Here is a 13,924-nt window from a genome sequence, read left to right as displayed (position 1 = left end):
TTATATTTTGTTACTTTTTGAAAACGTAAAAGCCAAAATACAATCTTTTCATACAATACCATCTTTCATGGTCAAACTGTATACATTTTTGCAATAGAACTTTCTTGGAACGGCGATGTCGTCATATCTGAAACTGAACAGCAGCGTTCCTGTTGCCACCTTAAACACTGTTTAGGTACTGAAATACATTAGTTACAGTGAATCTGAACCATCTATTAACGCTATATTACAGATTATTCCAGTAAGCAGCAAATAGCTACATTTTTTTACACTTGGCTAGCTAACTAGTTCATTCTAATCAATCGCCTGGCGCAGGCGTGATGAAAATTATCCCTTTATACTGTAGTATTTTTAATGTGTATATACTGTGTGTTAGCTAAGTTATCTGGAGGAGGAATGGATTCTTAGTCCAGGGCTGTAGCAGGAGCAAGTCCTATATACACTGCTAGCTTTTTTTTTTAGTTCATCCCACACACACACTGCTGGCTAGCTCCATGTTTTTGGCGTTTACAGCCAGTGTATTTCGAGTAGTCAGATTCTTTGAAATGCTGGCTACAGCCTTTTAAAATGCTCACCCTCATCCCAGCAAATAATACAAAGCCATTTCATTCCCACAGGCACATCGGTGGAAAATAGGCAAAAGATCAAGTATGCATTTTTTGGTTGAATTATTTGTGCATTTTGGGACACTGCAGTGATTTCGAGCTGTATTTGCTGTCACTGTTAACTATCTCACTGGGCGTTTTGAAAAACTACCACTTATGCTTCGCATTCGTAACACAGAAGTCTGAAAAAGGTCTAGTACATTTGTTTCCGTATCTGTATAAATACAATGATGTTGAGTTTATCTGTAGTCTATAGCTTTCTGTACACTCCCTATACCTTTTTGCTGCATTCTAATATCTTTAACTTTGACAGTAGGGGTGTATCAATAGGCATATCAATATTTTTTATATATATTTTTTGTATTTTATTGTGAGACAATGCACACTATAAATCAAGTATAGTTACCATTTATGCTATATTTTATCCTTTTATGCTTTTATTTACATTTTTATGCTAAACGTATATCCATCCAGCCATCCATCCATCCATCCATTTTCTCTACCGCTTATCCTACACAGGGTCGCAGGGAGCATGGACCCTATCCCAGGGGCTGGGGGCACGAGGCGGGGGCCATCCTGGAGAGGGTGCCAACCCATCGCAGGGCACAATCGCACACACACACGCACACACACACCCATTCACACACTTCAGCTAATTTGGAAATGCCAATCAACCTACAATGCATGTCTTTGGACTGGGGGAGGAAACCGGAATACACGGAGGAAACCCCCGAAGCATAGGGAGAATATGCAAACTCTACATACACAGGGCAGAGGCGGGAATCAGACAACCAACACTGGAAGTGCAAGGCAAATGTGCTAACCAATAAGCCACTGTGGCCCCCCACTATAAATGTATATATTTATTGTATAGTTGTGGTTTGTGACATTAGTTGTAATGGCTTCCACTATTCCACTCCTAACTACGAATGAAAGAAGAAAAAAAACGTCCCCTTCCTCAGTCAAATCTATCTAAAATACGCCAAACAGACAGCTGAGAAACAAACACTGTTTTGATATGTTAGTTAATTAGTCCACCTCTCAGAAATGCGGGCGCTATTATTTCAAACATGATTATTCATCATTATTCATGCTTATTCATTTGCAACATCAACAAAATGTGTCAGTAACTGTGTAGAAGAGAAAACTGACTCTCTATAGCATTTCAGCATCCATGAAGCGATGAGTCTGATTGGGCCAAACAAATAACTTGTGCCATAGGGATATTTATAGCTATTAATTTGCAACCATACTTGGTTTGCAGAGACACTTTGTGAAATCTTTTCAAGCAGAAGGAAATTATAGAAGCGCATTAATTCCCATCAGCATCTCTTCTCTTATTGCAAGAAAATAATCTCATTATTATGAAACAAATATTTAAAAAAAAAATAAATAAAAATTAAACACAGTTAGTCTCATTTTACACTATGGCCTTCATGGTTGCTTTTCTTGTAGTAACAACAGGTTTTCTCATAATAATGAGTCCTGTTTCACGTCTAGAGAGTTTGTGTTCGAATCCTGACAATGCCATAGCCATATAATGGCTGGTAGTCCAAGAGATCAAAATTGACTGTGGCCTCTGAGTGGGAGTGGCACACTCTCTTCCGCCTGTCAATCACAGCAACACTAGCCAATCATAAGTGTCTGTCAGCTTATGTATGTGGAAGAAGGTAGAGGGCACTTTCCTGTAAAAGTGCTACACCACCCTGTCATGTAACACGAACAGCAGTTTGAAATGATGCAATTGGCTGGCTTCACATTTCTCAGAGGAAGAGCGTATTAGCCTTCACCCTCCCAGGTTGGTAGCTGTCATATGATAGGGGAGAGCTGACTGGCGGGTGGAAAGTGGCCAAGAACAAATTAGGCAGAAAATGCGAATTTAAAAATAAATGCATCGCATTATGGTACAAAAATGACATATTGTGAAATCTGTCTATCGTTACACCCCTTTGTGACAAAGCAACCTAAATATTACAACACAACTCTAGTTGCCATACTATCCGAAAATGAAGGTGTGGTGTGCATACCTTGGTGCGCGGGTGGAACCCACGGAATGCACTGCTCTTGAAGACGTTGCGATTCCTCCTGCATATAATAGCGACCGCCATGACAATCACGACAATCACCAAAGACACTGGTGTCAGAACAGCCAGGATCCAGAGGTTACTGGGGACACTCTTCACCACGGCTGCTCATGAGAACACACACACACACACACACACACACACAAAATGATTATAAATCCACTTCTTCATTAGTAGCAAAACATCCATCTTCTCTCTCTATCACAAACAGACACACACACACACACACACACACACATGGTTAATCCTCCCTCTGTTTGAACTTCTTGTTCCTTGTTAGCTCATAATGAGCTAAAACAAAAACAGTTTGTGCTGTAGCTCTTTAGCTGTGGGATTAGACCTTCCTCAGAGAAGCTGTGTGTGTGTGTGTGTGTGTGTGTGTGTGTGTTTGCTGTGTGTTTAGTTACACAAGGCTGAGGATTTGTAGAGATGATGGGTCGAATGCAAAGTCTCTTCAAAAGAGCCCGTTATGAGTTTCCATAATGTTATCCTAACAAAGAATTTTGCAAGAAGTGTCTTTATAGTTCTGAAAAGCTAAAGGGCAAAAATCAATACAGGATTTGTCCTAGAAGTAAGAGAAAACACACAACATGTGTCACCTGTCTTCACCTATAAGTTGTCTGTGATTTTCTGATACTAGACCATTATTTCCTTATACAACGGTCACTTACCCACATTTAAAATTTGGGGTTCCAAAAACATATGTGGAAAAAATTCTGTGGATTCTTATTATTTTTGAGCTTCCTAGTGCCCCATGTGCTATACTAGTCACTTTCATACACTGTAGTCTATAAATAATGTATTTCTCAATAATTGCATTTAAACTAATAGTTAAAAGCTTTAATCAACACTGAGATAAGGCGTTTTTAATTTTTCATTGCAGACAGCTAATGAAAGTTAAATCCTCAGCCATTCTCATTAAACATTGACAGTAAAATTTATGCATCATTTGTTTATTTGTATACAGCATATTATTTGTGATTTTTGCCAGCAGGTTGTTCTGGTCTCAGAACAGAGCGGGGACAAGGGACTAAGTCGAGGGTGATGTGATGTGGATGGAGTGTCAGGATTCTCTAAAGTTAACTCTTCTGCCTCCCACTGCTCCCAATAAGATTAAAAATGTTGTCATACGCTCGGCTTGAACCTGGACGAAGTAGCCCAATGTAAGCGCCATGGTCTGAGAGTCCACCATGTTTAGGGTTTTGGCTGCAGATGTGCCAGCTATGGGAGCTCCATCCACTTGGACGTAGTAGGTCATCTCGGCTGGGTTCTTAGGACCAGGTAGGCGCCGGATACTAACCATCTACAACACACAGGTTCTTACTGGTTAATCAAGTGAGATCATGTAACGTCAAATCAAAGTCAAGCCAAGTCAAGTCAAGGTCAAAGACCAAATCAAGTCAAAGTCAAGGTCAAAGACAAAGTCAAGTCAAAGTCAAGCCAAGTCAAAGTCAGTTGAGTCAAAGTCATGTCACACAATTCAAGTCAAATCAAGTCAAGTAGTATTTATTGTCACTCCTCTCATTACAGGCAGGAATGAAATATACATTTGAAATATACAATAAATAGGAAAGTAAATACTAAACTCTTCACTGTGCAGTATGTCCATATTGACATAATTAGGATATTTTTCTGTCCATTAGTATTTATGTTTTACCATTGCCACGCCCATATTTGTAGCTGCCATTCATGTTTCAACGTCATACTATGCCATTCTCCTATTGCTGACTTTTAGAGCTTCATAGTAGAGCTCACATGCTGTGATTATAATGCGGAACTTACAGGATAGTATACAGTAGATAGAAATATACAGTATACTGTATGACACCATAAATTACCTATACTATATTATAGTATAGAGTTGCAACAACTAATCAATAAAACCGATAAAAATTGATTATGAAAATCGTTGTCAATGAATCTCATTATCGATTAGTTGTCCTGCGTGCGGCACGGGGTGCATTTACTCACTACGTTACTTCTGTTCCGAAAACACGCATTGGAGAGTAAATACTAAAGTTGTGTCCCAAATGATGTACTATACACTTACACTATGTACTATGTACTCTATCATCTAGTGTATGAATTTTAGAAGGGTAGTATCGTCTGAAATGGAATACTGGCGTTTTTAAAAAATTTTTTGCTTATAAGCCGTATAAGAAGTATAAGCTGTTTTCCAGTCAATGGCGCATGACGTCAAATGCACATAATGTGATGCCGCTAGCTTTAACAGATACCCAGAGTCAACGAAAATAAATTTCTTGTTTACTGTGTATGTTACCTTTTATACCCAACATGACCTCAGTCACCATCAGACGGAGGCGTAAGGCAGGGGGGCATTTTATATTAAATGCAGCAAAGAAGACTGCAACATGTAAACATGCAACATGTGCTTGTGAAGCACAGAAGCATGACAGTGATGCACAAGCACAAACATATTTATATCCAAACTGCTCCACTGTGTGCATGGGCTTGGGGAAACTGGTGCGAGTTGCTTAAAAGATTTTGTTTACTTCCAGTTTATTGTCATTATATGCTGTATTTGCGTGCTTGCAGTGTAAATTCTGTCGTTTATTATAACGGAAGTGATCTATTAGTAACGAGGCCGTGTTGCTCCTCACTCGCAGCATAGTGCAAGTAAGATCTGCAATGTCTAATTAAAATGGTACGATCAAAAGTAAATGGAAGTAAAATAATATGTCTAAAGGCAGTGAGTAACAGAAACCATGAGGTGCATTGAAAGTGAGATTTTATTTTTAATTTAGGACTGTAGTTTAATTATCGTTGCTTTTTTTGTGCATCCATTAAAATAATGCACAAATACTTATATATAATATTAACTTGTAAAGTTGTATAATTTTATAAGTTTTATATAAGAGTGTTTATATTTGTAACAGTCAGTTTGTGGATTCTATTTTGAATAAACTTAAAATGGTACTGAACGCCCCACCTCAAAAAAAAAAAACATCTGACGATTACTCGATTATGAAAATAATCGTTAGTTGCAGCCCTGTTATAATATAAACTACTATGAGATTATTTCTGCATAAAACTTACTCTAGCCCAACACATGGCTAAAAGTCCATTTAGATGGACAAAATCATGCATTCACAAAGGAGCACATGATGGATAAATCTACCTGTACAGTGTATCCACCGACGGTGGTGGCTCGTTTGATCCGGACGCCGTGCCGGCCAGCAACAAGAAAGAGCTCAGCTAAACGCTGCTCCATCAGACTAGCAAAGCTCTGATAACTGCCTTCCAGCGAGGAACTGTCAACATCCTGAATTACTGTGAGAGAGAAAAATCAAAGGGAAAATGAGGACAAAGAGGACAAAGTTCTCCTTCTTTCGCTCCACAACCAGAAACTGCAATTACAGCCAGGCCGACCTTGCGAAAGCTCATTCTTCCATGCTGACAGTGATAAAAGAGAGAAAGAGCGAGACAGAAAGCATGTGTGCACAGAGACAAGATGGAATTTTCAATTTCCAATTTGTTTTTCTCACATTATTCAGTCTGACTCTGTGTGCAGGTTACACCCCTGGCATCAGAGCTCTGTATTTAAAAAAAGAGAAATTTATTGCACTCTAATAATCTACTGTAATCCTGTTAATTCATATGTCAGCTTTACCTTCCTGTCTTTTTTACATTAAGGGACAGGGATAATGGAACATTGTCTGGGAATATTGTAGAAATTCCTCCAACACTAATAAGTCACATACTGAATTATTGATTTGACCACGTTTTAATAGAAAGTAGTGAAATAGTGAAACAGGATTTAGTTAGGAATTAGTAGGCATTATATAATATATCATTACTTTTCAAGAAAAAAAATTCTCTTTATGTTGGAAATAAATCAAGCAGCATAACCCAAAGTTCACATTAATAGTATCTATCTAATTAATAATCTAATTAATAGTAGTATCCAAAACAATTAAGCTCTTTATTATTTATTTTCCTTGGGTTTTAAATGTCCTTTTATATTCTTTGTACTATGTTGAACACGATTTAATTACAAATAGTTAATAGGTAACATCCTAACATGAATTCCTGCTTGAAAATTGGCTAGCTGTTTGTTTAGAGGGAAATTAGATGTATTTTGACTGATATTTATTTAGCATCATCAAAGGTTGTTAAACTTCTCACAACTGTTGTGCTTCATCTGTGCTGGACAAATTTATCTTTCAGTATCTTAAAAAATAATGATTTGGCCAAAAATGCAACAATTTTTCCCCCTATCTTGAATATACTCAATAATTGAGGACATATCTGAAGTTTACATCTCTAACTTTGTCCTGGAACTATGACACTAAAATAAGTATGGAACTATGACAAGTAAAAGAAGCTTACAGCTACTGGTTTATTATCATTCAAACTGCATGCCTACATAATCACATCCTCATCTCAGACTGTGTCGCTGTTCATTGTCTCAAAAAAAGACTCTATATGACACCGTTATCTATAAAAATGGATGAAGATACTTCACACCGCAACGGTAGGAGACTCAGATAGGAGGTATGGCCTAAATTCTGAAGGTGTAATTCTATGTTTTATATTATTAGGAATAATATTAGGTAACATTTAATTAGTATATATATTTTTTTTATACCTGTTTCATGAATGGTGTTACTGAGACAACAATGTCTTTTAATATAGTATATATATTTTTTATATTGAAAAAATAGTAATTGTTGAAAAGCATCTTCACAGAAAACTAGATTTAGATTTTTCGATACCAGAGATAGCCAGAGTTGGAAAATCTCCTTGAGGTGATGAAACCGTGACAGGAACCAGATTCAAAAAGGAACCCTTCCTTCTTGTGACACCGGATTGTGAGATTATAAATCATTACAGCATACAGGTGTATAAGACTAAAGACAAACAGTACTGAGTGTATTGAAAGCATTTTCAATATGAATGCATTGTGAATAAGAGTTCTGGGAGGAGCACAGGACAGTCTTTATGATTACAGGAACAGTTCGTAGGTACAAATCTATACTATCCAGGGGAGATTATCCACTGAGGCACAGGGATAATCTAAGCCTCTCTTATTTTAACCTTGTAGCGTTGGTACAAAAATAAAGAATCTAGTTCTGGACAGCAAGAACATCCTAACTAATTGACGACATCTAAGCTGAGAGGGAAATTATGTTAACTTTATTTTTAGCCGAACTATTGCTTTAAATCAAATCCAGGCACAATTGAGGTGAGCTTCACAGGAACCAGATGCATCATAAACAATTTGCATACAAATGACTTTCTGTGATCACCTGAATTGCAGCACTCTTGTAGGAAATGACTGTTGCTCTGTCATATGCTAATAGGAAAGTACGGTAATCAAACTACACAGGATGTGGAATCTGGAGTGGGAATGAAGTTACCTGTGATTACCCAGTATTCCCTGGTGGCCACTGAGGTATTTAGGTTGTGGTATTCGAGCGCTGAAACAGACACATAACAGATGAATTGAAAATTATCCTTAATCAAACATACAGTACTGTGTATTAAAAAAAAAATTCTACTCAAATATCCACCAGCAGAAATCGTTAGATCGACATGCAAATCTGATTAACACTAGAGCCACAATAAGCACAATCTTGGCAGTTATTGCTCTGCTGCAGTAAATTTAATTACCAACCAACACTGGCAAACAACACTGAGTCTGAATGTGTTTCATTCATCATTTAACAAAAATATAGATGTTTACTCAGTATTAATCAAGAATATGTCATTTAAACTAAGCCAAATTATTTTCACACTTTGAGAAATCTTTCTATGAAACTGTAATCTAAATATATTCTTCCTGTAAATAAAGCTCAAAATCAGCAAGTACAAGTTTGTGGCATTCAGTTCAAATAATGAGTTCAACCAACTTGAAAATACTTTATCCTATTTGTATGTATAATTTTGCCAAAAAAAATAGACCAAAAAGATTTTAGTTTTATTATTCACCTGAAAGGCAAATATCAAACAAATCAAAAACATGAGAGTTCAAGAAGGAGCACAAAATACTTCATATAATAAAATAAAACAAATTAAAATCATCATAGCCTGCATACTGAAAGAAATTAAATATTAACATCACATCCTACCATGCAATCTTTGAACCACCAGTATACTGAGAGAAAGTCTGATAAAAACAGAAATGTCTGCAGTTAACCCTTTTCACGTTTTGATTTTGGAGAGAATATAGGGATGTAGTTTATCCAAAAATTTACAAGAAGCAATAGCAATAAATAAATAAATAAATAAATAAATAAATAAATAAATAAATAAATAAATAGCAAAGTAAAAATTTGATGTAGCCGCTAATAGAGTGCTGCAAAAATGAGTCCTTGAATGGGTTTTTGGTTAAATGCCTGTAATAAGGTCTGTGGTTAACACAAGCTCAAGATATTTCCATGTTCTATTCTCCAACATAAAATACATCACTAATACCCAACTGATAGTTTTTTATTAATTTTGATTTGGTCATTGTTTCAAGCTTTTACATGTCTTGAAAAAGGCGGTTGCTAACAAGTGGCTAAATGGGACTGGCACGCCAAACAGGAAAACTCATCTACTATAGCCTCATTGTGTTTATATTGGCGTTCTTGCAAACTATTCAACTCAAACTTTCCAACTTGTAGATTAATCAATTTATAGTATTTTCCAATTGTACTGTTTTTTTGTTTTGTTTTTTAATTATAGTGCTGTAAAGCTTAGTGGTGGTGACGCTGAAGTCATGCGACCATGGTGTAGTTTGTTGGCGATTGATTGATTGGCGATTGATTGATTGGCGACCTTTGGCGATTGTATTTAGGCTTCAAAATTCATAAAAGTTGTGTTCAATTGTGAAGATTATCTTTTGATGAACAAAATCACAGAGCTTATTTTCTGCAATAATCCAAAAGCCAATGGAAAAATCCTATTGGCTTTATATCGAGGGAACCAGGGTGATACTAACTTCCGGGTTGGCCTACAAAAATACGTCATTCTTGCAGCACTCTATTAGCAGCGCCTTCATTGTTTCTTTTTTAAATCCTAGTGAAGTCCCGCTTTCTTGGTTTCTACTGGCTCACAAGAATGAAGTCCAAGTTCACCTAAATGAAGTCTGAAAGTAACCACAGTTTGCCTTTCACATACTACATAATTTCTCCTTCGGTGTATTGGCTTTTCAGCTGGTAGAATTTTATTTGCATTTGTTCTAAGAAAGCTGAGTAAGCAGAAAAGCATAGTTTTGAGGTGTCTCCTGTATTGCTGTAGCAAGAGGGGAAAAATTTGTAAATGCTACAGCTACAACTGTAGATGTTGTCGTCCTTGTAAATGCACCATTTTTTAAACAATGATTTATATTGAAAATTTGGTGCTTTTAGTTTCATACACACTGAGCGTTCAACCTGGGTCAGTTAGCTAACCAATTCTCACAACCTATGTACAAACTAAAACATTAAAAAACCAGATGCTACTTAAATCTAAGTTAACATTTTCTGAGTGAAACCAAAAAAGTATTTACAATAGCTCCTGAGCAGTGTGGTGGTAATGTGTTCGCCTTGTAATAAGAAGAATCCTGACTTTTTTTGCTTTAGCAATGAATACTAAGTTGGTTCAACTCAATTTACCTGAAGAAAATCATCTTATTAGTACACAAACTAGTTGTGTTAGTCTGTGTAGAGCGCAGTTAATATGGGAATACTTAAAAAGATCCATGCAAATTGTTACATAAATTTTTATGAGCGTATTGCATGTAAGTAATATGTAAGTAATATGTACTTGCATTTTCATCCCTGCTGCATTCAGATAATAAAAACACATGTTTATTATTTATATTAAAGAAATGCTTAAGCATGAAATATAATTTACACCATTTTCTTTTAAAAAAACATTTTAGGTAAGACTTTACGTGCTAGCTTCGTATATTAGTCTCAGAGTTTCAACTAAAGAAGCAAAAGTCAGACACCAAACATGTATGAAATGATTAAACTACCTTTGTTGTAAATGGAGAATCGTGCCAATTTGAATTCCTTTCATTCCTTTAGGACTTGTGTGTGAGAAATACAATCTGACAGGTTTGTACTGCTCTTTGATAACTGTGGAAATGAATGTAAATGTGTTACTCACGCTCAGCGATGATCATGGGGGGGAAGAAGAGGAAATATCCGACCAGCTCCGCACTCAGCTGGTTAATTAGCGCGCTCGCCACGGTGCCGTTCAGCGCCACACTGCCGTTCCACACCACATACACCAACGATACGGCCAGAGAGTTTCCTGTCTGATAGGTGTTTAGAATCTGCCCACACACAAACGCACACACATACAGCGATAGTGAACACACACACACACCAGTACAGCAACACAAGAGCCAGAAACACATAGACATGAACATATGAACACACACACACACTATAAAATATACATATATATATATATATATAGATATATATATATATATATATATATATATATGTGTGTGTGTGTGTGTGTGTGTGTGTGTGTGTGTATATATATAGTGTGTATCTGTTTCTATTTATTTGTGTCTCTTTGTATATGTGCATATATATGTGTATATATATATATATATATATATATATATATATATATATATATATATATATATATATAAAGTACCTCAACTGAAAGATTTCCATAAGAGTCTTCCACTTTCTCCTGAGCTTCAGAGAACACGTTTACCAAGCGCTGCTCCATGATCTGGATAAATCCACATGACTTGATGTTGTCTGTCGGACTCACAAACCTGAGAACTGATCCAGGACACATTCAGGTAGTTAACAATCATAACAGTGAAAAAATCCTTCATGACTGAAACTTTTCTGAATATGCAATAGTGTACAATAGACATATATTTCTACATTTATTATTAAACATAAAGATCTAGCAATGTAGCTTAATAATATCTATACCACAGTCACTCTGAATGATTAAATCTGATTGGTCAGAACGTGTTGATTCCGTTTCTATAACTGCAGCTCTGACAGTAGAGCCGGCTGCAAGTAACATGTTTATATTAATATTTATACGTTCACTATAATGATTTATTGCTTCTATAGTAACAAAAAATAGTATTCAAAAACATGCTGTTAATAAACAAAACAATTTGATGTCTGTAAGAAGATGTTAGCATCTTTGGAAGGAGTCTGCAGTGTCAGTATTTTGTTATAGTCAGACATAAAGCTGTAAGTTTTTCAGCATGGGAAAGTCTTCATGATGGAGAATTGTGTGCTTTGTGAGTTCTAGGTGGACTCTTCGGTGCACTTTATTTTTGTACTTTTTATCCATGTACCTTTGAGTTTTCCTGATTCATCAAAAAGGCACAGGAGAATATCTGAAACCCTGCCACTGCTCTACTGCTGAGCAGAGATTTCTTTGGAGAACATCACACATAAAAAAACTGAAAATAGCTGAACACTAGGTGACCCTGTGTGTGCACTCTTCAGGTTTGCCGCATTTCCCATTTAAGAGAGTATGTTTAAAGTTGTCGTGGCGAATTTATCAGAAATGTTATGAAATGTGAATCTGTATGAACACATGCACACACGATAATAATTCTAGCCATGTACAGTGAGGGAAAAAAGTATTTGATCCCCTGCTGATTTTGTACGTTTGCCCACTGACAAAGAAATGATCATTCTATCATTTTAATGGTAGATTTATTTGAACAGTGAGAGACAGAATAACAACAAAAAAAAATCCCGAAAAACGCATGTCAAAAATGTTATAAATTGATTTGCATTTTAATGAGGGAAATATGTATTTGACCCCTCTGCAAAACATGACTTAGTACTTGGTGGCAAAACCCTTGTTGGCAATCACAGAGGTCAGACGTTTCTTGTAGTTGGCCACCAGGTTTGCACACATCTCAGGAGGGATTTTGTCCCACTCCTCTTTGTAGATCTTCTCCAAGTCATTAAGGTTTCCAGGCTGACGTTTGGCAACTCGAACCTTCAGCTCCCTCCACAGATTTTCTATGGGATTAAGGTCTGGAGACTGGCTAGGCCACTCCAGGACCTTAATGTGCTTCTTCTTGAGCCACTCCTTTGTTGCCTTGGCCGTGTGTTTTGGGTCATTGTCATGCTGGAATACCCATCCACGACCCATTTTCAATGCCCTGGCTGAGGGAAGGAGGTTCTCACCCAAGATTTGACGGTACATGGCCCCGTCCATCGTCCCTTTGATGCGGTGAAGTTGTCCTGTCCCCTTAGCAGAAAAACACCCCCAAAGCATAATGTTTCCACCTCCATGTTTGACGGTGGGGATGGTGTTCTTGGGGTCATAGGCAGCATTCCTCCTCCTCCAAACACAGCGAGTTGAGTTGATGCCAAAGAGCTCCATTTTGGTCTCATCTGACCACAACACTTTCACCCAGTTGTCCTCTGAATCATTCAGATGTTCATTGGCAAACTTCAGACGGGCATGTATATGTGCTTTCTTGAGCAGGGGGACCTTGCGGGCGCTGCAGGATTTCAGTCCTTCACGGTGTAGTGTGTTACCAAATGTTTTCTTAGTGACTATGGTCCCAGCTGCCTTGAGATCATTGACAAGATCCTCCTGTGTAGTTCTGGGCTGATTCCTCACTGTTCTCATGATCATTGCAACTCCACGAGTTGAGATCTTGCATGGAGCCCCAGGCCGAGGGAGATTGACAGTTCTTTTGTGTTTCTTCCATTTGCGAATAATCGCACCAACTGTTGTCACCTTCTCACCAAGCTGCTTGGCAATGGTCTTGCAGCCCATTCCAGACTTGTGTAGGTCTACAATCTTGTCCCTGACATCCTTGGAGAGCTCTTTGGTCTTGGCCATGGTGGAGAGTTTGGAATCTGATTGATTGATTGCTTCTGTGGACAGGAGTCTTTTATACAGGTAACAAGCTGAGATTACGAGCACTCCCTTTAAGAGTGTGCTCCAAATCTCAGCTCATTACCTGTATAAAAGACACCTGGGAGCCAGAAATCTTTCTGATTGAGAGGGGGTCAAATACTTATTTCCCTCATTAAAATGCAAATCAATTTATAACATTTTTGACATGCGTTTTTCTGGATTTTCTTGTTGTTATTCTGTCTCTCACTGTTCAAATAAATTTACCATTAAAATTATAGACTGATCATTTCTTTGTCAGTGGGAGTTCCTACAGCTAGGTGCTTTAGGTGATCTGAAAACATTTCATATAACATTAGCCAGGTAATTTGCGTTGTAATACTGTAGGTTAGTATTAAGAATCGTTTTTAATTTCACAATATT

General features: G+C 37.2%; 1 protein-coding gene across 8 annotated transcripts in view; it reads right to left on the bottom strand.

The window, feature by feature from the left end:
* The window catches only part of kiaa1549la (KIAA1549-like a), an 83,069-nt gene that overhangs the window by 28,477 nt on the left and 40,668 nt on the right, over positions 1-13,924 (bottom strand). For all 8 annotated transcript variants that reach the window (XM_053631351.1, XM_053631348.1, XM_053631347.1 and 5 more), the window contains exons 6-11: positions 11,297-11,430; positions 10,790-10,958; positions 8,071-8,130; positions 5,829-5,980; positions 3,821-3,992; positions 2,633-2,793 (exon numbers count right to left, since the gene is read on the bottom strand). In XM_053631351.1, coding sequence (XP_053487326.1) covers positions 2,633-2,793; positions 3,821-3,992; positions 5,829-5,980; positions 8,071-8,130; positions 10,790-10,958; positions 11,297-11,430 — 848 coding nt within the window. The remainder of the gene's footprint in view (positions 1-2,632; positions 2,794-3,820; positions 3,993-5,828; positions 5,981-8,070; positions 8,131-10,789; positions 10,959-11,296; positions 11,431-13,924) is intronic.

The sequence above is a fragment of the Ictalurus furcatus genome, chromosome 8 (genome assembly GCF_023375685.1).
Source record: "Ictalurus furcatus strain D&B chromosome 8, Billie_1.0, whole genome shotgun sequence".
Classification (NCBI taxonomy): domain Eukaryota; kingdom Metazoa; phylum Chordata; class Actinopteri; order Siluriformes; family Ictaluridae; genus Ictalurus; species Ictalurus furcatus.
This window is presented reverse-complemented; position numbering and strand designations above follow the sequence as displayed.